The sequence below is a fragment of the Megalops cyprinoides genome, chromosome 8, assembly GCF_013368585.1.
Source record: "Megalops cyprinoides isolate fMegCyp1 chromosome 8, fMegCyp1.pri, whole genome shotgun sequence".
NCBI lineage: Eukaryota > Metazoa > Chordata > Actinopteri > Elopiformes > Megalopidae > Megalops > Megalops cyprinoides.
Genome location: NC_050590.1, coordinates 37,336,281 through 37,361,896, shown reverse-complemented (window position 1 = coordinate 37,361,896; position 25,616 = coordinate 37,336,281). Strand labels below are relative to the sequence as shown.

General features: G+C 42.6%; 1 protein-coding gene across 1 annotated transcript in view; it reads left to right on the top strand.

Moving 5' to 3' along the window:
• Window positions 1–25,616, top strand: part of LOC118781686 (A disintegrin and metalloproteinase with thrombospondin motifs 17-like) — a 108,461-nt gene that overhangs the window by 14,834 nt on the left and 68,011 nt on the right. Inside the window, exons 3-7 of the mRNA XM_036534687.1 lie at window positions 11,842–12,017; window positions 12,268–12,351; window positions 13,141–13,295; window positions 15,472–15,515; window positions 18,513–18,618. Of these exons, the coding sequence (XP_036390580.1) occupies window positions 11,842–12,017; window positions 12,268–12,351; window positions 13,141–13,295; window positions 15,472–15,515; window positions 18,513–18,618 (565 nt within the window). The remainder of the gene's footprint in view (window positions 1–11,841; window positions 12,018–12,267; window positions 12,352–13,140; window positions 13,296–15,471; window positions 15,516–18,512; window positions 18,619–25,616) is intronic.

Sequence of the window (25,616 nt, the reverse complement as noted above, 5' to 3'; positions counted from 1 at the left end):
GTACACAAGCAGCACAAAACAAATATGTGAGGTAAAAATGGCACTTTTTTTAGTTAATTTATGATTTGCTGTCTGCTTAAGAAGAACCAAAGAAATAAAATAAAACTATCTGTACCATATTGAATTGCATAGCATCATATACTTTTGCATCCCATCGTATCCCATTTAATTGCATTGTGTTGAATCAAATAGTGTCGAATGGCACTGCATCACAATAGGGGTGAATCATATCATATCGCGTTAGTAGTTGCTTCATATGTGTCTTTAATGTATCGGATTGTTGGCAATGCATCGAGATGTGTATCGCATCTGCCTCAGTGATGGAGATGCACATCCTTGGTATGTAATGTGGATACGTTTCCGTGTATGATATAAAAGAACCTAGCTAGCCTGCAGTTGGGTATGATAAATAAGCTCTAGCTAGCAAGCCTACCGTATATCTAGCCCATCCATGTATGCTAAAAAGTTGCTCGCTAGCCTGTAATGGGCTATGATTAAAGTGGCTTGCTTGCCTACCGTATAGCTAGCCTTTATGTGTATGATAAAAAGTAGCTGGCGAGCCTGCTGTAGGGTATGAAAGAAAGTGGCTAGCTAGCCTTTTCGTGTATGATAAAAAGCAGGAAGCTAGCTAGCTAACTAACCTGCAGTCAAAAAACTTTATGTGTTGCTTGACAACAGGTGTAAATGTAATACTGAAGGAAGTATTTTTGTCAGCGGAGCCAAATAGACGACAAAAAAAACATAATTTGTTGTCTCAAATTATCATTGCTTGATGAACAGCCTTCTTTGTAGAAGTGTTGCATAAAAGCAATATCACACCAGAGGGAGTGCTGTTATGCTGAATATCAGCACGGCTGTGATTATCACTTGGCTTGCAGCCTCGTACCTACGACTGAATTGCAGCTGTGCTGAGATTCAGTATAACAGCACTCCCTCTCATGTGATATTGCTTAAATGCACAGTGAGGTAGGGGGTCAAGGGGCATCACAGAGTGTAATCTGCGTTAGTTTTTTTGCCGCGTTATTTTTTCTATATTTAATTAATCGAAATTAACACGGTATTTTGACAACCCTAAATATGTCACAAAAAAAAACAAAACATTTCAAGCTCTCTTGTGTGACATTTCAAGCACTCTTGGGGACCCCCTGCTGGCCACGGGGGCCCTAAGCCGCTTAGTTGGCTTATGCATCGGGCCGGCCCTGCACACTCACATTGTCCCAGCAGGCCCTGAGTGTGTTGTCCATGGCAATCTGTGTAAGTTGGAGCATGCAGTGTGTGTCTGAGGAGGAGGAGGCAATTCACAACCCTGCTCTGTGATCTGTTACAGTGCTGCTCATGGCCTGTGTCCACACTGGGTTTAAAAGTTGCACTAGGAGTCACATCTCACCACACCCATCTTGCAAACAATCTGAAGTCCTCCTGGTGCTCATGCTGGGTTTCAGTCAGTGCCCTGGATGAGAGTTGGGGTGTAGGGTATATGTTTAGTGACCTGCTTCCCTCTCAGCAGACCAAAACTATTGTTGAGTGTTTCAACTTTTTCATCTTCCTGCCTGGTATGGTCACCTAAATTGTAGATTTAAGAATAAACTTTCTAGAATTGTGTCAATGTCAAGCAAAATAGTTGGAAAACCCCAGAAGCCCTTAACTCAACTTTTTATAGAAAGGGCAAAGAAGAATGCGAGGAGTATCCTGGCAGATAGCGCCCATCCTCTCTTCAGCCAGTTCAAGCCTTTGAACTCCAGGAGGCACTATAGAGTCCCTCTGGCAAATAAAAGTGTATTTAAGAAGTCCTTCATCCCAAGTGCCATCAATATTCATAACTCTACAAGTGACTGATAAGATTCAAGCCACAGACATTAACATTTTTTTAAATGTGTAATATGACCTTGTCTATGTGTTTGTTTTATTAACTGCCTGTCTGTTTCTTATGTTGTTGTTCTTGTGTTTGGTGAGCCGAAGACAAATTTCCACCCTGGTAGACAATAAAGATATATTCTATTCTATTCTATTCTCCCTATTTGACTTTTGCACCCTGTTGGGTTAGGCTGGCCTAAGGGACAGACAGGGACAGGATTAATTCTTCCCATCAGTGGCTGTCTAGTATGGAGCAGATAACCATGCACCTTCCATTTGGAGAGGATTATAATTAAAGATGAACTGACAAGGCTGCTTTGTTATCACACTGCTCTAGAGAGTGCTACCAGCTTGTACGGCAGCATGGAGACTCTCCAGGTGCTGCAAAAAAGCACAGATGTTCAGGCTCTGGTCCATTCACTTTGATGTTTGAATTGAGATCAACACAGTCCCACAGCAACTGTGGATTTCAGCATCGATTACAGAATAGCCAGCAACAGATCATGTGTGCTTGTGGCGAAGAAAGAATTCTCTGCACAAACATGTGCATCCACCTCACTATGAGGAAGCGGGGGAGTGCGGCAATGGATGTATTTTGCGTAATGTTAAAATGATACACGGACTCTGTTTAAATTGCATCGGTTTATTTCTTTGGCTAGCAGTGTTGTGTTCAGTCCTGAAAAAGGAAAGAGGATTGTTGCAACAATGTATAGTATTGTTGGATTGTTTGTTGTTGCTCGGAGTTTACTAAAACTATAATGCAGCGAACATGAACGCTTGCTTTCGGTTGCACACGAAAACAAGCAATCGCGTTTGCTAATATTACAGCCAGGCAATTATGAGTGCTACTTTAAGACGAAATGTGATAATGGCAATTAAGTTTAAACGACTCACCTGTGGGTTAGAACTGCCGCCAGGAACAGGCAAAAGGAGTGCGTACACTGGTCATGGGAATTATATAGCACTATGGGTAGCGTAGTTTCCATCTGTTGGAACGCGGAAGGGGGAGGTTGTGCTGCCAATGTAAAGTTTATCCCGCAGTATGTTTATTTGAAGGAAAACGTGGGATTGTCAATGGAATGTGTGTATTTCATTATGGGATGAATTATTGTCATAATTTTGTGCTCTATTCATGTAATTGATTTTAATATTTTGACCCAGGTAGTGGGTTAGTCCAGGGTGGGGCTCACACTATGTAGGCACCCAAGTTCTGTCATTTGAGAGAGGCTGTAGGAGAATATAGACTCTGTAAGCCAGTAAGAGAAGGAGGCACCTGGGAACAATTGCCCGGTGTTATTTATTCATTATTGTAAATAGTTATTTCTTTGTCTTGTTCATTGTATAGCACTATTAAACGTCTTGTCTTCATTCACCCCAGTCTCTGTTATTGTCACCTGTTTGCTGCTCGCCGTCCCGTCACAGTGCTAAATTACAACAGAAGCTAAGGTGCTGATTAGAAAACACATTGACTTTCGCAGAAGCCAAAAAATTCATGGCCGATATACCAAACTCTACTGTTTATCTGTGGTTCATAGTTTGTCTTGCCAATGGAAAATAAATTGATGCTGGATTAGTATGTGTTAGCTGTGTTAGTATGTGTTAGTTGTGTTGGCTTAGTTTCTGAGCTGCCTGGGTTTAATTATGGAGGACTGTAATTTTGTAATGTGTGTAATACGTGAATTGTGAGCTGTGTGTGTATGTAATTTCAGAGTTCTGTGTGTGTAAATTCTTACACGAGGATGTGTAATTTCTGGGCAGTATGTGTGTAAATTCTGAGCTCTCTCTCTGTTTGTGTATGTGGTAACTCTTGCATGTCTGTGTGTAAAATTGTATGTCTTTGTATTAAGTTGTGTGTGTGTGTAAATCCTGAGCTATGTGTGTACATCTGTGCCTGTGTATAATACCTGTCTCTCCTGTTTTGGCGGGGGGGGGGGGGGGGTGTTAGACAGGTTTGGTGCAGACTGGAGATGTCAGTCTGTTCGTTGAACCAGTGGCAGGCCCTCAAGACTCTGATGTGGAACACAAGGTCACCCGGCGACAGCGGTCCCCCAAACCCAGCTCTCCAACTCCAGAGACTCGTCCCAAACACTCTCGACCTGTGCCAGGTAAGAAGAGGAAGAGGTGTCAGAGCTTTTTCACCACATTATGTTTCATCCCTAGTTTCTGTTTTTTAGTTTTTTTTCCTTAATACAACACCTTTTTGGAATTGCTACATGCCCATTAGCTATGTCTTACTTAGACAAACTCTGCAGTCTTGTTTTTCACACTACGGATCCCACAACACATCCACAGTGAAGCAACTTTCAACTGGAGGGAAGGTATGGCTCAAATGATGTCATCTGAGTGCCTTGTAGGTCTGAGCGTGGTGAGACAGGGAGGCCCTGCTGACAAACTGAACCTTACCCTAATTTGTTTCACCACTGTGGGCTCCTTTTCATTGTCAGCTAATGACAAGGCTTGGATCAAACTGGGGACAATCCTTCCTGTTCACATTTTAATGAGTTTATAAGATTTACTTCAGTGGTGTGTCTCATTTACACCTGTAAAGTGATGCACCATGCTAGCAACACCTGTCTCTGAAATCAGGGAAGGGGGATTCATTATGAATTCTCCTTGGGCTCTGCTTCAGTTCTCTCCAGCTGTAGCTCAGTGCAGCTCTTCGTCACTCCCTGGGGTTGAGCAGCAGGTTTGGAAAAACTTTGTCATGTCAATATACACTCAGTGAACACTATATTAGGTACACCTGTATACAGTGTGCAAAATACCTGGTGGCAATTGGGAGGTCCCCCCTACCCATACCTGCCAACATATAGGTTTCAAAATACAGGAGGTTTTTTCGGTGGGGTGAGGGTGGGGTGGGGGGGGGGGGGGGTAGTGAGTGTTTTGTGTGTGAAGATTGTGTTTCATAGACAATCTGGCAACTTGGGTAACGTTAGACAAACATACGAAACTTATGGGTCTGTGTATGGCAATTATTCATAATAAATAACAAAGAAACACCTGCGCACGTCTTTTGATCACAACTTTTGAATCATTGCAATGAAAAACAAATACATTATTTTGTGTTTATTTTTCATACAAAGTGGGATGTAATGTCAGCCCTATGTTGGAGACAATGCAGAAATTTGCTGTGATTTCAAAACTGGATTACTTGACTAGTATCATCGAAAAGGGTAAGTTCTGCTGTTTAGTTTGATATGCGGTACATTGTGAAGCGATAGGGACTTCATGACCAATTCAACTGAGAAGCAGGAGTGTGAAAAGCAGGAGGGTGAAGAAATTAGTAAAGATATTACTTTGCAGAAGTTTGATCTGTCTTCATAACGTGATTACTTCAGTCTGTACAAATATGTGACTAGCATCATTACAAAGCTCTGGATCCACTCTTTCTTGTGATATGTGTTCCATATCTATGCAATGACGAATTCATGAGTGATTCAAACAAGAGTAATGGGTGTGGAGATGGATGTAGAGCTGTATGCAGATTGTAACTAAATTTGATGTAAATTCAAGATTATTTTTCTCACCAACACGTTGTCGCATAGTCAAGCAACTAGCATTGTTAGCGATGAATACTACTTCATGAGCAATTCAACTGAGAAGAAGGGATGTGAATTTGGATGCAGTCTGTTGGGCTTTAAGAGTTAAAAGACATTTTTAGTTACAATTGCAAGTGACAAATAATTTTTTAAAGATTTTTGCAGAGACCCCCCAAAATTTTGCTGTTGAGGCTTTCAGGGGGTCTCAATTGTCAATCAAGGGGCCTCAGACCCCCTGAGACCCCCCATATTTCGCACCCTGCCTGTACACCTTGTTGGAATTTGGTGAAATTGCTTCAATATTAATGTACTCACAAGCTAGCTAAAAAAAACTTGACACAAAAAACTTTATTCTGGACCCCAGTTGAAGGAGAGAGGAAAGACTGTTTATTGATGATCTTCAATACAGCAAGGCTTCATAGGCGATGGTTGGCTCAGCAGAGTTTCAGCAGAGCTTCAGATGTTACATGCACAAGTCTTGCGCTTACAGTCTTACACCTTACACACTCCTCAACCTCTCGTGGTCCCATTTTTGTCCCGTCTCCCCTCGGGGGCAACTCTACAGCAACCTAAAATAGTTAGAAGTGCTTACACAAGCCTGGCAGGGTGTTTATGTTTGCTTGACCTTGCCGTGGCCTGGGCACTGGCGCCTAATTGGAAAAACATTCCCTGAAAGGTATCCTGGGATTGATAGTGAGCACATGCTGACCTGACTCCTCTCTGTTACAAACAATGACAGGGGAGGCAGACGTAGCAGAGTAGCCTGTGGGGTACAACCGAGTGGTATGCATCTATATCACCCAGGACAGGCCTAAAATATGAGGAGGTCTCATATCTCAGCACCCTTAAGTGGTTAAACATAAAGTGATTGAACTGAGAACAACTATGTGAGCATATGAAATCATGGGCCTCTCAGTTGGTAGGCCTGCACCACATACACACGATCGCAGTGTGTATGGTTGCGTGATTAGTTCAATATAGCAGCATTGCATTGGTAACCTGGATTGTGTCACATAACCTAATTATGTGATCACCCTAAAAGCTACATATACACAATTACCATTATACTGTTTATACTAATTATACTAAACTAATCATTATACTGCTTACTAAATATGGTAAATAATCACTAAATAATCACCATTATTGTTCAACTTTGATGCAAATATCTAATCAGCCAATCACCTGGCAGCAACTCAATACATAAAATCATGACGACATAGTCAATAGGTTCAGTTGCTATTCAGACCAAACATCAGAATGGGTAGGAAATCTGATGTAAGTGACTTTGACTGTGGGATGATTGTTGGTGCCAGACAGGAGTATCTCAGAAACTGCTGATCTCCTGGGATTTTCACACACAACAGTCTCTAGAGTGTATAGAGAATGGTGTGAAAAACAAAAAACATCCAGTGAGCGGCAGTTCTGTGGGTGAAAACGTCTTGTTAATGACAGAGGTCAGAGGAGAATGGCCAGACTGGTCGAAGCTGACAGAAAGGTGACAGTAACCCAAATAACCACACGTTACAACAGTGCCATGCAGAAAAACATTTCTGAACATACAACACGCTGAACATTGAGGTGGATGGGCTACAGCAGCAGAAGACCCCTCCGGGTACCGCTCCTGTCAGCTAAGAACAGGAAACTGAGTCTTACAGTGGGCACAGGCTCATCGAAACTGGATGGTAGATGATTGGAAAAACATTGCCTGGTCTGACGAATCTCCATTTCTGCTGACATGCAGACAGTGTTGGGCAAGCTACTTGGAAAGTGTAGTGGGCTAAGCTGCCAGTTACTCTACATTAAATGTAGCTTCACTACACTGAAGCTACCCCTAGAGAAATGTAGCAAGCTAAGCTACACCAACACGGCAAAAGTAGTTTGCTTCATCAAAAGCTACTTATTTATTTATTTTTTTTTATTTGAACCAACTTCATGCCAAGTCAATGCTATCTCAGTGATCAATATACAGTTGCAAGAAAAAGTATGTGAACCCTTTGGGATTACTTGGATTTCTGCATAAATTGGTCATAAAATATGTTCTGATCTTCATCTAAGTCACATCACTAGACAAACACAGTCTGCTTAAACTAATACCGCACAAAAAATTATAAGTTTCCATGTTTTTATTGAACACAACATGTAAACATTCACAGTGCAGGGTGGAAAAAGTATGTGAACCTTTGGATTTAATAACTGGTTGACCCTCCTTTGGCAGCAATAACCTCAACCAAACGTTTCCTGTAGTTGCAGATCAGACCTGCACAACGGTCAGGAGGAATTTTGGACCATTCCTCTGTACAAAACTGTTTCAGTTCAGCAATATTCTTGGGATGTCTGGTGTGAATCGCTCTCTTGAGGTCATGCCACAGCATCTCAATCGGGTTGACTCCAGGGCCACTCCAGAAGGCGTATTTTCTTCTGTTGAAGCCCCTCTGTTGTTGATTTACTTCTATGCTTTGGGTCGTTGTCCTGTTGCATCACCCATCCTCTGTTGAGCTTCAGTTGGCGGACAGATGGTCTTAAGTTTTCCTGCAAAATGTCTTGATAAACTTGGGAATTCATTTTTCCGTCGATGACAGCAATCCGTCCAGGCCCTGAGGCAGCAAAGCAGCCCCAAACCATGATGCCCCCTCCACCATATTTCACAGTTGGGATGAGGTTTTGATGTTGGTGTGCTGTGCCTTTTTTTCTCCACACATAGCGTTGTGTGTTCCTTCCAAACAACTCAATTTTGGTTTCATCTGTTCACAGAATATTTTGCCAGTAGTGCTGTGGAACATCCAGGTGCTCTTTTGCAAACTTCAAACGTGCAGCAATGTTTTTTTTGGACAGCAATGGCTCCCTCCGTGGTGTCCTCCCATGAACTCCATTCTTGTTTAGTGTTTTACTTATTGTAGATTTGTCAACAATAATGTTAGCATGTGCCAGAGATTTCTGTAAGTTTTTAGCTGACACTCTAGGATTCTTCTTCACCTCATTGAGCATTCTGCGCTGTGCTCTCACAGTCATCTTTACAGGACGACCACACCTAGGGAGAGTAGCAACAGTGCTGAACTTTCTCCATTTGTAGACAGTCTGTCTTACCGTGGACACATTGACATCAAGGCTTTTAGAGATACTTTTGTAACCCTTTCCAGCTTGATGCAAGTCAGCAATTCTTGATCATAGAGCTCTTTTGTGCGAGGCATGGTTCACATCAGGCAATGCCTCTTGAGAACAGCAAACTCAAAACTGGTGTGTGTTTTTTATAGGGCAGTGCAGCTTTAACCAACACATCCAGGTTGGCTGACTCCTGGCTCCAATTAGCTCTTGGAGAAGTCATTAGCCTAGGGGTTCACATACTTTTTCCACCCTGCACTGTGAATGTTTACATGTTGTGTTCAATAAAAACATGGAAACTTATAATTTTTTGTGCGGTATTAGTTTAAGCAGACTGTGTTTGTCTAGTGATGTGACTTAGATGAAGATCAGAACATATTTTATGACCAATTTATGCAGAAATCCAAGTAATCCCAAAGGGTTCACATACTTTTTCTTGCAACTGTAACTGTCAGTCAAACAGCTATGCAGGTAAAAAAATGTTCAGTTCAATTAGTGTTTATTAAACAGTAACCTGTGATCATGACTCTCACTGCTCCAAAACCAATTTGACCACAAAAACAAACAAACAAACAAAAAAAATGTGCTTCACATAATAACAAAATGCAGGTGTCGAGAGTGTGTGAATGTTCATCTGTGTTTGTTTGTGTGTGTGTGTGTGTGTGTGCACGCACGCACACCTGTGTTTGCATGAGTATGCTCAATTTATATTTGGGCACATTTGCAGGATAAACTGTAAGTTAACATTAAGTTAAGTTAACTAACATTTGATATATGTGTGTGCATCTGTGTGTGCGTGTGTGTCTGTGAGACATACAGTATCTCTCTCCATTGAATCAAGTTTCTGCATATCAAAGTTTCCTCCTCACTAGATGATGAGGTGGCCAGACTGGACCCTGATCTTTCTCACAAGAGATGTTTGTTCACACAACACAAGAGAAGCTTTTCAAAATTTGAATCGGAAAGTTTCTCTTTGGTCGGAAAATACACTATATGGACACAAAGTATTTGGCCACACCTGTTAATTATTGAATTCAATCAGACCCGTTGCCACAGGTGTATAAAATCAAGCACCTAGCCATGCAGTCTCCATTTGCAAACATTTGTGATACAAAATGGGTCGTTCTGAAGAGCTCAGCGACTTCAAGCGTGGTACTGTGATAGGATGCCACCTTTGCAATATCACGGTTCGTGAAATTTCATCCCTGCTGGATATTCCACGGTCAACTGTAAGTGATATTATTAGAAAGTGGAAGCGTTTAGGAACAACAGCAACTCAGCCATGAAGCGGAAGACCACGTAAAATCACAGAGCGGGGTCAACGACTGCTAAGGTGCACGGTGCGTAAAAGTCACCAATGCTCTGCTGATTCCATAGCTGCATAGCCATAGCATAACTTCCACTGGCATTAGTGTAAGCACAAAAACTGTGCAGCGGGAGCTTCATGGAATAGGTTTCCATGGCTGAGCAGCTGCATGCAAGCCTCACATCACCAAGTCCAATGCTAAGCATCGGATGGAGTGGTGTAAAGCACACCGACACTGGACTGTGGAGCAGTGGAAACGTGTTCTGTGGAGTGACGAATCATGCTTCTCTGATTAGCAGTCAGATAGGCGAGTCTGGGTTTGGCGAATGCCGGGAGAACGTTACCTGCATGACTGCATTGTGCCAACTGTGAAGTTTGGTGGAGGAGGGATAATGGTATGGGGCTGTTTTTCAGGGTTTGGGCTAGGCCCCTTATCTCCAGTGAAGGGCAATCTTAATGCTTCAGCATACCAAGACATTTTGGACAATGCTATGCTTCCAGCTTTGTGGCAACAGTTTGGGGAAGGCCCTTTCTATTCCAACATGACTGTGCCCCAATGCACAAAGCAAGGACTATAAAAACATGGTTTGATGAGTTCTGTGTGGAAGAACTTGACTGGCCCGCACAGAGCCCTGACCTCAACCCCATCGAGCACCTTTGGGATGAACTGGAATGGAGATTGCGAGCCAGGCCTTCTCATCCAACATCAGTGCCTGACCTCATAAATGCTCTACAGAATGAATGGGCACAAAATTCCCACAGAAACACTCCAAAATCTTGTGGAAAGCCTTCCAAGAAGAGTGGAAGCTGTGGATAGCTGCAAAAGGGTGACCAACTCCATATTAAAGTATATGTATTTGAATACAATGTCATTACAGTCCCTGTTGGTGTAATGGTCAGGTGTCCGAATACGTCCATATATAGTGTATGTGAAGTATAAGTTATTTGAAGTATAAGTTATTTCCATATGCTTCATATTTGGGGCTGAGTGCAGATTTCCACAAGAATTGAATCCTGCTCAGCAAGTGAAATAAACTAAACTAGGCTGCCGAGTGGCTCAGACAGTAAAAGTGTTTGTTCCAGACACAAGGCTGAACCCTATGGCTCAAATCTGGAACAAGCTATATCATTTGCTGACAATGACTGGGAGTCCAACATTGGCAGAAAAAGTTGGCTTTGTTCAGCCAGGGATAGGAGTGGGTAGGTAGGTCTGGGTTGTCTTTGGATTAGTGACATGGTTAAATACACAATTGCTAACCATTAAAAAGAGTTAAATAGGGCCAAAGTGCAAAGATACTGTATGAATGATAACAAAGTTCTTGTTCTGAAAATGTGAAAGAAACCCAGACTTTGGAGATGTGGCCTGCAAATGATCCCCCTACAGTCATAACGCGAGGCTGCTTTCTCAGACCAAGAGGGTAGCTGGCTTCAATATGATTTCAGAGTTATGATTATGAAATCATACTGGGATGGAGAATCCAGGGCTCAAACAAAAAACAAAAATTGTAAACAATATGAAGGGTACTTAGGGTAGCCACGTGCAAAAAAATGTGGTTTATACATGAAGAGCACAAGAATCAGGTCTAAGATTAAGTATTATTCATTAGTAACATCTAATAAGTAAGTAAAATGGAGTGATGGAATGACCTGTGTGGTTGTGGCCAGCCTGTGCATAGTCACATTTGCACAGGTATGATAGGTGCCTCTAGTTCTGTACTAATGCCTAATATCAGGAATGAAGCCTGCTGTCTTCGCAAGACTTGCGGTCTGAAGCAGGGCTTGGCCACACTTGGCCTTGGAATAGCAAGGAATCTGAAACATGTTGGGTCCTCCCAAACTGCAGCAGAATCATTTCCAGTTCCTGACTGTATTCCCCTGATCAAAAAATAAGGGGGGACAAGGTGAGGTGAGGGGTGTGGAGGGGGTTGAACCTGAATACAGCAGAACCTGGGAGTACTGTCTCAGTGCTGTCAGACCATGAAGTCCATTTCCTCCCATCTGTCTATTAATCTGTTTGATAATCTCTCTGTTTCTGAGCAGCAGGAAAGAGGAAGTCAAAGGCCCCCAGGGCCTCAAAAGATGGGTGGAGCCAGAGGAATGTGATCTCATTGAGCAGGGACTTCACGGTGGAGACGGTTGTTGTGGCCGACGCAGACATGGTTCAATATCACGGTGCAGAGACAGCACAGAGGTTCATCCTCACAGTCATGAATATGGTGAGAATGTTTTCCCTAACCATTAGCGCTTTGACCCTCAGTCCCTAACTCTTTATTGCTAACCCATATCCCTATCCCGTAAGCCTTTACCCTGTAGCCCCCAACCCCTTACCCTTACCCCATAACCCTTTACCCTTATGCGTAACCTTAACCCATAAACCATAAACCCCTACCCTTTAACCCAAAACTCCTAATCTGTAATATGTAAATTTTAAACGTTAAGATCTAAACCCCTTCTCTGTTCTTGCAGGTTTACAACATGTTCCAGCACAAAAGCCTGTCTGTCCCACTCAATGTCCGCCTTACTAAACTGGTCCTACTGCACAGTCGCCCTGTAAGTCCAATCTTTGTCCCTGACTTTGCTTTTTCAATCATCTCATTCTGTTCTCAGCATTGGGATGTAGGTGCAACTGAAGCAGCTGCTGCCTGTCTCTTCCTCCCTGCCCTCTGCAGAGAGCAGAGACCCCGTTACATCGCAGACGGTGCCTCTGATGGAGCCCTTTTAGCTGCACTGGAAAGCATTACCATTATCTGCACGTAAAAATATCACTGTGGGGAAATATGCAGCTGTAATAGGAATGCCATGATCTTCAACAACAACATTATAATCTCATGGATCTGAAGCTCTCATGATGAACTGTACATTGCTGCTTATTGCCTACCTGTATTTTTATTTCACTATAAATTATATCCTCTATTTATTTACGATGGGTGGCAGGAAGGCTGGCATAAAATAACTTGAGTACTCTTTGCTTTTCAGTAGCAGATGTGCTAACCATTTTCTGTAGAATGTACACCAATATGATCTTTTATTTATAATCGTTGTTAAATTGTGTTCTCAGTGTGCTACTTCAATGATTAATCACTGTGAGAATCTGTAATCAATAACAAGCATATTAAGATGTTCCAGACAAGTGTTTTTTTTTTGCCCAACATTTGCACACCATCCTCCTCCTGGTTAAGACCAGATAAACGCAGGTGCTGTATTTGATCAGTAATGCCGTAGCAATTTCCTTGTATGCATGGCTTTATGTGCAGCCAAGGGAAGAATGTGAGCACATTCCTATGTGTTGCTTTCTGTGAACACCCTGTGTAACCCTGTAACCCTGGTTTTTTGTCTCAGGAGAGCTTGCAGATAGGGCACCATGGGGAGAAGGCCCTGGACAGCTTCTGTCACTGGCAGCAACAAGAGTTTGGAACCCATTACCTGGGCAACAACCTGGTCCCTGGAGGAAAGAATGACCCACCTCCTGTGGATGTTGCCGTGCTGATAACCAGGTGCTGCCATCCTACTTGATGCTCTTCTGATCTCTCTCCAGATCTCACCCATTGATCTCTCTCTTGAACTCGCTCACTGATCTCTCTCCCCTGATCCTGCTCAGTGACCTCTCTGCTGATGTTTTTCATGATCTTGCTTAGTGATATCGCTTACTGATCTCCCCTTGAACTTGCTTACTGATGCCTTCCTTGATCTCCCTCACTTTCTCTTACAATGTCTCAATTGTTAGCATGTTATTAGCATGACAAGAGTTTTCAGTGTTACCAGGGCATGAGCATATTAAACCAACCGTCCCTTTATGCTAGCTTCATTCCTTGAGAATAAAACAGGACCATACCTCTGTAACTTTCTGTGTCCCTCTCGCTTTCCCTCTGTATTCTGTAATTGTTCTACATTTCCATATGCAGATGCTGCCAGTACTAAGCAATTTGACTGCTTAGTAAAAGAGGTACCGCATGCTTTGACTGTCCTAGTTTAAAGCCCAGCACTCTTCCTTATGTGTGTGGTGCTGGTGGCTTAATTACAGCTCACTGACACCAGTGACCTACTAGGTCTTGCAGTTTAATGTTAAAGGCAGGTGGGATTATGGGATGACAAACCCTGCCATCTGTCTGTATAGAGTTTTGAGTGCCATGTGCTGGAGTTACTGTGTATTAATGGAAATATAGGAAAACAACAGTAAAACATTCCTGTTACTGCTATGGTTTGGTTTGTGAAAACTGCCAGTACATAAGAAGAACATAAGAACATATGATGACGAGAACAGGCCATTCGGCCTAACTAAGCTGGCCATTTCTTAATTAAAGAGTATCCAAAACTGCATCAAGTCTAGACTTGAACACAGCAAGGGTCTCTGCCTCAACTACATGACCTGGCAACCTATTCCATGTATTGATAACTCTTTGTGTAAAATAATATTTCCTTACATCAGTGCGGAACTTACTCTTAACTAGTTTCCATTTATGTCCTGTTGTTTTACAGACTGAACTCACCCTAAAGAATCTATTATAGTTAACCTTATTGATTCCTTTTATAAATTTAAATACCTCAATTAAATCACCCCTAAGCCTCCTCTCGCTTAATCTAAATAGGTTAAGTAACTTGAGTCTTTCCTCATAGCATTTGTATTTCATGCCAGGAACTACTTTAGTTGCCCTTCTTTGAACCTTTTCTAAAGCTTCAGCATCTTTTTTATAGTGCGGTGCCCAGAACTGCACACAGTATTCCAGGTGCGGTCTGACTAAGGCATTGTATAATTTCAATATAACCTCTTTAGATTTATACTCAATACTTTTGGCTATATATCCCAGCATCCTGTTGGCCTTTTTTACTGCTACAGCACACTGCCTAGATCCTGTTAAGCTTGGGTCAACCATTACTCCCAAGTCCTTTTCAAATTGAGCACATTCTAGTTTTTTCCACCCATGAAGTAGTCTTGTTTAAGGTTCTTATTTCCTACATGCAAGATTTTACATTTATCTAAATCGAATGTCATCTGCCAGGTATCTGCCCACTTTTGGATGCTGTTTAGGTCTTCCTGTATTACCTTAGTTGATTCTATACTGTTGGCTAGACCCCCTAGTTTTGTGTCATCTGCAAATTTTACTATTTTACTTCTAACCTCTGCATCAAGATCATTTATGTATATAAGAAATAGCAAAGGCCCCAACACCGATCCCTGCGGGACTCCACTTCGTACAGGACCCTGCTCTGATACAATTCCTCCCACAGTTACAGTCTGCTTTCTATTAGACAGCCAATTTAGACAGTAATTTAAATCCTCTCTATTTCAAGCAAATTACGGATTTTTACGGTTTTATGGAATTTCTGGATGTTTCACTTGTGCACCAGTTTAGTGAAACAAAATTAATGTGGTGACTTGCAGCCTGTATTTTTTTTCAAGTTTTGGAGATATTTATTTGTTTTATGGATAGGTTATGTGTGAAGAACCCCTAGTGTCCCTAGTGGTCAAGCTAGACTGAGACATGCTGTGAGGCTTGCTGACTTGGGCTTTGTGTCTTCCAGTGAGGTTCTGGTTTATTTGAACAGTCGGACCAGGTGCTGTAGGTTTCAGTATTAGCAGGACTTGAACCATATTTGGCATTTTATGATTACTTTTATGACAGGGAAATAGTTTTGTGCCTATCTGTAACGACTGCATTTACTTCATTTTAGGACAGACTTCTGTGTCCACAAAGATGAGCCGTGCGATACTGTAGGTGAGTACTGATGCATACATTCATCAAAGCATACCAAGATTCATCTTTTCTTTTTACTGTTAAAATATTGCAGCACACAAAAAACCTTTCGCTAATGTGACAGCTGTTGCAAACCAAAAATACAGGCAAGCCAAAACAGCTTTAATTAAATCACGGAAGAACTTTAGGGGAGGAAAGCATGAAATGACTAATGAGTTTGTTTCAGTGGTGTTTGGCATTCTCTGCTCCTGTGTCAGCTGTGGTGTATTAATCCTTGTCTTTGCACTGCTGTTATGAGTATTGGGGGAGCTATTTGTGTTCCACACTGGGGATAGTGGTTGGGGCACTCATTGAAAAGTTCTCCAGATGGACGGGAGGGTGGTTTCCAGAATTCTTTTTTTTAAATATTGACCGCTCATCAATCTCTCTGTCCCTTCTGGAGGCCCTTGAATGCACAGTGGCTCTGCCTGTCATGATTACAATGATTGGCTAGAGCTAGAGTAATGTGATCCCCATATGTCCTGGCCTTTTATTGGCTTAGACACAGGATTACCTGGGCGTCAGACTTGGTGTTTGGAGAGTGCCTGTTGGATGTGTGTGGTGTTAAACTAGCATCTTCTCTGCACTTTCTCACCATTGGCCTATAAATTGGTCTCTGTACTCATATCTTCCATTGACTACTATGACTACAACTACTACTATTACTACTAACAATAATAATAATAGATGCACTGCTTAACCGTCACTATGCCTATTGACTCAAGACATTATTCAGAACAAAAGCAAGATTTAATAAAATTCATTATGTTTTCTTTTGTTGTTCTGAAAAAATGTTTAATATCTTATGTAATATTAGGAGGAATATAGCAAAAGAAATGAACAAAAAAGTACAAAAGATAAGATGATGAATCTGAATTCATACGGAAGCATATCTTCTCAGTGTTGCTAGCCTATTCAAAGCAAGCTCAAGGCAAATTCAAGTAAAAGTTGAAATGAATTCTTTCAAAATATTACTAACAATACATTAAACACAACATTTAAAATAGTACATGAACTGGTGAAAAGAAAAGGTGACCCACCCACCCTCACCCCTAGGGATAGGTTGAAGTGTGTATATGTTTTTTGTCATGTAGCAGACACTCTCATCCAGAGTAACTTACATAGATTGCACTTTTACCCATTTATACAGCTGAGTATTTACTGACGCAATTGTGGGTTAAGTACCTTGCCCAAGGGAACAACAGCAGTGCCCCAGCGGGGAATCAAACTGGCAACTTTTCAGTTACAAGTCCTGCTCCTTACCACTATGCCTCACTGCCGACATATTTATATGTGCTGTCTTTGAATTTTGTACATAAGTGGCTAATGTATGTTTTTTTGTTCCTGCATTAATTTCTTTGAAATTTTAATAGACCTAAATAAATAATTGCATTGCTTCCTTTAATTTGCACCTCAGAGCTCTTCTGGCAACAGTGATCAACAGAATTATTTTTAATTTTTTTATTTTACAGTTAAAGGAAAAACATTCATATTGACATGTATGTGAGGAAAATGCTCTACTTTGGGAGCTTTGATTTTATAGAATTGAGTTTAAGCTTTCATATTTTTAGGAGGGAAACAAAGTGGTGGAGCTATCGCATCTTACTGATTTGAACAATACCAGTGTTTTGCTGTAGAGAACCATATTTTTATTTTTGATTGGTTCATATCAGTCAGTGCTTGACAGCATATGGTAGCTCCACCCGTAATGGCATTGTGATGAAACCTCACTGTCCAGTCACAAGCAGTGATGTCAGCATGTAAAATTATTCAGATCATCAGATTTCCATTTTCATCTTCAAACAGTAGAGGCTATGTACTTGTCTGCTCTGCTACAAGGGCAATAAACAAGATTTTTCCTTTCCTTTCTTTAACATGCTTCAGAATTTATGGACACAAAAAAGAACTATATTTACATTTGCTCATCTGATAAATACTCTTAAAAAGTACTTTCAACAGGGGTAGGCAGTTAGCCACACAGGGAGTGAATCATTAGTACCATCCTTGAAATGTAGCACAATTTTGGAAAATAGTACCACAATATCTGTAAGTGGCATCATAGGGTGTACAACTTTATTTATTTATTTTAATTGTTACAGCCGGTGTGTAGACACAAGAATAAAGCAATAAACCAGTAAAGAGCAGCCAAGCACAGAATTGTGAGGAAATCTGGAAAAGTTACATAAAGATTTAGGAAGGAGCTTGAATGAGTGAAGTGCACATTATTATGAGACCTCAATGAAGACGGCAACCTTAGTCTGTATAATTGACCCACTTGTTCATAGGTATGCATTGCATTTGCATAATGTGTAATATTAGCCCAAATATGGCGCTGTGCTCTATAAAAATGCCGTCTGGGCTATGTCATGTCTGATGTGGCTATTTTTGTTTGTTATTCTTTTTTAAGTGTTCTTGGGCAGAATCGAGCTTTGCACCAGAAACCGGTGTTTAAAAAAAAAGGGCTGTAGAGGACTATACCATTTTGATTGGTTAACTTTTTGATGATTGACAGTCTTGACAGCCTGTTAAAGTGTTTCATTGTGATCCTGAGGGCTTTGGGGGTTTGGAGGTTTTACGATTTATTGACATCTCTTGCGTAACCCTGTTCAGAAGACGGCAACATTCAGAGGGAACTTGTGGTACCTTGACCTACTCTCTTTCCAAAAGAGAAAACTGAGACTCCGAAATTTCAGAGCAGGGACCATACAGTGTGTTAGGTTAATAACGGGAGAGTGAGCACCCTACCAGCTTTGTGTTATCAGCTTTGTGTAACCTCCTGAATTCAACCAATCATCATATCACTCAAGACTCAAGTCATTGACAGCATATGGTCTTGGTGCCCAAAATGTGGTTTGTGGAGCCTGTGGTGGAAAGCAAAAGGAAATGTCTGTGATTCTAGTCCCTCCCCCTGGGATAGTGGCTCTGTGGCATCCCTGCCTCCCTCCCCTTTTTCATGCACTTGCCTGATCAATCCTGCAGGAATTGCGTACCTGGGTGGGACCTGCAGTGCCCTGAGGAAGTGCGTGCTGGCAGAGGACAATGGCCTCAACCTGGCGTTTACCATTGCCCATGAACTCGGCCACAGGTGAGTGAGGTCCCAGGCTGTACCTTAGAGACGTACCTTAGAGACATACCTTTGGCGTCACTTCCATTGGAATCACTGTATCAGTTTGTGGTTTGTGTCAGTGATGTAACACTGGCAGTGTTCCCAGTTAAGATTCTGAGTTTGAACAAGGGCATTGCTGGTTCAGCTCCCAGGAGACACGCTGTTATGGCCCCCATGAGTCAGGGATTTAACCTGAATTGCCTCAGTAAATATCCAGCTGTACAAATCTCAGATATGTCAAAAAATGCAAGCTATGTAAGATACCCGGCGCAGGGGTGTCTGCTAAGCCAATGATAATCATTTCCTGGCAGAAGAACAGTGGATAGTCTAATGCCAGACACACATGGCATTAGCACAGTTGAGGGTTCTGAGGTCTGGCCAGTCCCCTCCGGAGTTTTGTGGGTTTTGTCCAGCCCCTGACTGCACGGTTGGATCAGCAGGTTTAATGACAGGGCTTTAAGAACTGGTTGCTGACTGTGCCAGCACGATGATTATGATCCTCACTCTGGTTACGCGTAGCTTGGCAAAAGTCCACTCTGCTGACTCTGCAAAATGCTCATTAAACAAGAAAATATTACCCTGAGGTTAAAACACCCTGTTTTTCTTTTGTAGTAATCAGCCCCAGAATATTAGATGCATGGCTTGTTGTTTTTCCCTTTGTGAGATTCAGAGCCAAGACTGGCTCACGCTGGGTTTTCCCTGACTGTAAAGAGTTAGAGGCCTGTCCTTTTACTACTAAGATCTGACCTATCAGCCAGGACTATCATATACAGAACTGAATCTCAAAGGACAACTCAGGTCAAAGATTGAAGTCTGAATTATAGTAATTTAAAAAAGTGAGGCTAGTCATGCTCAGCCATTGAAGTACATGGTAGATGTGTGACCATTTTGTATTGTACTCTGTGCTGTTTGGTGCAGGCAGCTATTAGTCTTTATGTAGTATAGTGACCAGAGCACTTAACATGCTTGTTTTACATAGAGATCCAGCAGAATAAATTTGTTGAGTTTGTATGTTATAGCAACCTTTCTCAAACGTCTTTGTCCTGGGGCCCAGTCATGTCAGACTTTGGGGTTACAAGGCCCCATACACTCCCCACCCCCAAACACCCCTTTGCAGTAAGGATAGATAGATAGATATATAGATAGATATTATTATTATTATTATTATTATTATTGCCTATGTGCCCATAGAAAATTATTAACAACAATCATATCAAGAAAACTACAACAGAAGTGCTTTGGCTGATCATAAAATCATTGCCAAAAATAACAATGCCAAATAACCTATAAACTGATTTTTATGAACATTCCCAACACACATCAGAGACGGATGGCTGCGATGTCCGCAGACTGTCATTTGACAGAGGGATTTCCCTCACCTTTGCAGCAGCAGGTGGACCCAGCCCCTCAGAGCAAGCACTGACTAGCGAGGGCATAACAAGTTTCTCCCCCATCGTGAATGAAGCCTGACATTTTGAAATGTGGTGTGAAATTATGTATGGCATTTTTGCAAGTTTCTCGTTTCCGTCAAATTGTTTCTAAGTACTATATTTGATTAGCCAATTAATCCCTTTTCCTTTTAAAGAAATCCTCTGATTTGTCTTTGAGATGTGCATGTTTTGTCTCTAAATGCCGGCGCAATTTCGATGGTTTCATAGCCTCGTGCTTAGCATGGTTTGACAAATGACATAGATTGGCTTTGGGGGGAAGCTATCGCTGGAAATGAAATCAAATTTAATATATGATGAGTCGTAATTACGAGTAGTAAATGGGCAAAGTTTTTGCCTCTGGTTCTTTGTTTAAATTAGCATCGTTAGATGCTGGTTGTTTCCTAAAAATGGAATCTAGACTGGCTTGCTTGGAACATGCCATGACTAAACGACAGCTCAAGTAGCGTGCGATTGAGAGAGAACAAAATGAGAAAACAAAGGGTGCAAGTTCTCGTGGGCAGGAACGCTTAACATTCTAGAACCTTGAATAAAATGTTACTATTTTCAAAGCAAGAAGTTCAGTCAAGGGGGCGGGGACCTGGCGAGTGACAGAAGCACCTAGCATAATTTGACTGGTGCAGCGGTAGGGCTCTGCGGACCGGCAGTTTCTTCGTCGTGGACCGGCGCCAGTCCGCGGCCCATAGTTTGAGAAATGCTGTGTTATAGCATTGTAAATACCCCTAGATGTGAGTGCCTTCTGTTGAAGTATACAAGGTATTCCAGTCATACACAATGAAAGAGAATCTTCTACACTGGTTTTAAAACATTGTAGAAACTGGTAAGGACTGTCTCACCTGTTACTTTTATGAGGAATTGAATCGATCGTAAAATCATTTGGTATCAGGTTGCAAAGCAAACTATCAGGATGGAGAAAGAGAGAGTAAAATCTGGCGCAAGAGTATGGAGGCAGTGCCACTGGACCACACAGCGATGGTCTTTGTTGTTGCTTTCCTGGACTTCAGCAGAGGGCGGTAGGCAGGGACCAGCAGGATGGAGATGTGGTCGGAGAGGCTGGGGTGGGGGCAGGGGATGGCTCTGTATGTCCCCCGTCTGTTTGTGTACACATGATCAAGTGTGTTCGTTCCTCGGGTGGCAGTGGTGACGTGCTGGTGAAACTTTGGTAAGATGTCTGTCAGGTTGACATGGTTGAAGTCACCCGCAATCACGTAGAGTGCCTCCAGGTGCTTGTTTTTAAGTGAGCAGATGCTATCATGAAGCTCTCTGAGCGCGTTGTTAGCGTTCGCGCTCGGAGGGATCTAAACGGCGACAATGAACATCGCTGTGAACTCCTGTAGCAAATAATGCGGCGGGCATTTTATTAAGTATTCTACTGCCTCAGAGCAATGGCTGCTAACCATGGAACAGTTTGTGCACCAACTTTTGTTGATATATGTGCAGAGACCGCCTCCTCAGGTTTTCCCCAACAGATGATTCCGATCTGCTCGGAAGAGTGGCATCCCGTCGAGCTGAACAGCTGAGGCCAGCATGTTGTTATTTAGCCAGGTTTCCCTCAGGAGAAAAGCACAACAGTTCCTCATCTCCTGATGTCCAACTGTCAGTCTCAGTTGGATCAGATCAATTTTGTTATCCAGTGAGCGAATGTTGGCCAGAAAGAGCGATGGAATAGCTGGCCTGTTCGCGTTAGCTTTTAGCTTGCCCCTCTTCTGCTTCCGTGCATACCGCTTCCTCTTGCCTCTGAGCCACTGTAGTCTGCTACACCAATCCGCTGCCACAGGGCATTGTGTCCTCAGGAGCTGCAGTCTGCAGAGCACCACTCTAAGCTTCGGGGGAAGTGAAGCAGGTGAGTTGTTATTAATGTACAGAAGTTCGGTTGGACTGTACCTTTTTGGACTAGTTGCATTGTTCGTGTTGTCTGCACACTTACTCAAGTTAAAAGAAAAGTCCCTAACACTAAACTTTACACCAAACAAACCAGGAGCCGGAGAAGCTGCTGCACTAACTGCACACTACCATCTTAATTACCTAAGAAACTGACTGGCAGATCTTCAGATAGGCAGCAACAAGCACTGGAGGTGTGCACCTGGAGGAGTATACGTCATCCATCATCAGCTACATCAGCAAGTGTGTGGATGATGTTATCACCACCAGAACAATCACCATCCACCCCAACCAGAAACCCTGGCTGAATGCAGAGGTCCACTCTCTACTGAAACCTGCAACTCTGCGTTCAGGTCTGGTGATGCATCTGCACTCAGAGCAGCAAGGACAAACCTCACTGCGGGCATAAAGAAGGCCAAAGCTAGGCCTGCATGATATGAGGAAAATCTGTGATGTGCGATAAGATTGTTCAATATTGTGATGACGATATGACTTGCAATAAATAAACAAATATTGAAGTGTGCATATTAGCTGTACAGTTCCTATGTCTTTCTGCTTTAATAGGTACACTGCTAACATAGACCCCAAACATTGAATAGCCTAGCCTAGCCCATTGAATAAAGAAATGAAATAAATTATTTCAAACATGCTTTTATTGAACAAATTGCACATGAATACCCAAACAATGAAACAGAATAATTTAAATAAGACATTATAACTATAAGAAATTAAAGTTTAATTTCCTCTGCTCCCTTTGAAATATTTTCTTCTAAACCAGAGGTGCTGAAATGCCCTATGAAGGGCCAAAAATTAATCTGGATGGAGGGCCGTGGGCCAAAAATAAATGTTGATGTTATGTGAAATTACATTACATTAAAATGTATTTTATAGAAAATTGACATTCTAAATCTGGGGGGGGGGGGTTGAGCCCGGAGCCAGGAGAGGTGTTGGAATCCTCAAAACGAGCACAAATGGTGCTAAGGGCATCAGGAAGGTCCTTGGGGCATTCTGTGTCTCCTCTGGTGTAGTCCGTGATGCCTTTGATTCTCCCCCACATACTCCAGGGGTCGTTGGTGGAGAAGTGACCCTGGATTTGTGCATATGTAGCTTTGGCTAGTGCTGACTGATAAATCGCATTTCATCGTCATCGCGATGTGAACATGCGCGATAAACACATTGCAAAAGACTGCCTGAAACGCGATGAATAAGAAAAATCATTTTCTTTACACGCGCCATGCATTCACACTCAGCGTGCGAACATTTGACCTATCACAGGCGGCCCAATTTCCCTCCCTTTGTTTTGGCCCGCCATCAGCTATGCGCTCCCGCCGCCACATTCTTCCGTGAAAGGTGCCACGCCCCTTAAAACTGATGTTCCACCAATGAGCGGAAAGGGACAGGGGCGTAGCTAGCGCTGGTTGAATTGGAAATAAAATGTACAAAAGAATTCAATTCAATTCAATTCAATTCATTTTTATTTGTATAGCGCTTTTTACAACACAAGTTGTCACAAAGCAGCTTTACATTGTTCCCAGGCCTGAGACCCCCTGAGAGCAAGCCAACAAGGCAACAGTGGCAAGGAAAAACTCCCTATCAGGAAGAAACCTTGAGCAGAACCGGGCTCATGGGGGGGCCCATCTGCTTCTGGCCGGCACTGGGCAGATAGAGTTAGACACAATATTATGCAATGTACATTTGTTATTGACAAACAATAGCAGTTAACAGTAGAGTGATTATAAGAATGTCTCCTAGGATGTCCGGGTCTTGGAATGCAGTTGGCTTTGATGGGCAGGGCAGCGAGGTAGCAGGACTGGAAAACGAGATGAGACGCTTGGGCTACAGCTCCGGACAGGAGCCCGGAGCAGGGAATAGGAAGCAAACAGAAAACAGTGGTTAGTGGATGATAAGAATGGCAGGGATGTAGAACAGAGAGGCAGGAGAGGAGGGGCAGAGAAAAAGGTGTGCAACAAGGAAAGACCCCGGCAGGCTAACATTATGGCAGCATAACCTAGGGGACGGGAGGCAAGGGACCGGCATAGTCATGAGGGCGACCCTAAGACGGTCAACACCAGATCACGGCACAGGGTCCATGAAAGCAATGACCACTTAGTCCACCAGAGACTCTATGATCCACGCCAGCACCAGGCCATGTCCCTCAGCTGAAGGATTTACTATATAGATATGTTTTGAGCCTAGACTTAAAGGTGGAGAGAGAGTCTGTTCCCCGAATCTCAGAGGGTAAACTGTTCCACAGGAGAGGGGCTTGATAGGAAAAGGCTCTACCGCCTACAGTAGTTTTGCCCACTCTTGGAATGGTGAGAAGCCCGGCATTTTGGGAGCGAAGGGCTCTCTGCGGAAGATATGGATGAAGAAGGTCCTTAAGATAGGGGGGGGCAAGCCCATTTAAAGCCTTAAATGTGAGTAAGAGTATTTTAAAAATGATCCGGTATTTAATAGGTAGCCAATGGAGAGAGGCCAGAACTGGGGTGATGTGCTCAAAGCGTTTAGTTTTAGTTAAGATTCGAGCAGCTGCGTTTTGCACCAGCTGAAGGGGTTTTAATGAGACGTTTGCACATCCTGACAAGAGGGCATTACAGTAGTCTAATCTGGATGTTACAAAGGCATGGATTAGTTTTTCAGCGTCGTTAATTGATACGATTTTCCTGATTTTAGCAATATTTCTCAGATGGAAGAAGGCAGTCCTAGAGGTGTTAGTTATGTGAGTTTCAAAGGAGAGCTCGGGATCAATAACAACACCAAGGTCTTTGATGGCTGCACTCGGGGCAAGGGAGACACCATCAAGGTCCAATGTAAAATGAGTGAGTTTGCTCCTGATTGAATTTTGGCCTATGACCAATATTTCGGTTTTGTCCGGGTTGAGGAGGAGAAAGTTTCGGGCCATCCAATTCTTTACATCTGTTAGGCAGGCCTCCATGTTTGAAATATTCAGAGGGACATCGGGTTTGACTGATATGTGTAACTGAGTGTCGTCCGCGTAACAGTGGAAATTAATGTCATGTTTACGGATGATATCGCCAAGAGGCAGCATGTATAACGAGAAGAGCAGAGGTCCAAGCACAGATCCTTGAGGTATACCATATTTTACTCTGGAACGAGTGGAGGATTCGTTGTTGATGGAGACAAACTGATATCGTTCTGATAGATAAGATCTAAACCAAGATAGGGCATGTCCACTTATGCCAACCAGGTTTTCGAGGCGGTCAAGGAGGATACAATGATCGATGGTATCAAAGGCTGCACTTAGGTCTAGTAGCACAAGAAGAGAGATACAGTCATTGTCACAGGAGAGTAGAAGGTCGTTGAGCACTTTCAGGAGAGCGGTTTCCGTACTGTGGTGAGGTCTAAATCCGGACTGGAAAACTTCCAAAATGTTGTTAGAGTGTAAAAAGGCACAGAGTTGCTTTGATACCGCTTTTTCCAGAATTTTGGAGAGGAATGGAAGGTTCGAGATGGGCCTATAGTTTGACAGGTCATTGGGATCAAGATTAGGCTTTTTCAGAATAGGCTTGATAACTGCTACTTTAAAGGGCTGAGGTACGTGTCCAGACATAAGAGAGGCATTGATAAGATTTAATAGTGGTGTGCCAATTGCAGGCAATAGCTGTTTTAGGAAGCCAGTTGGTATGG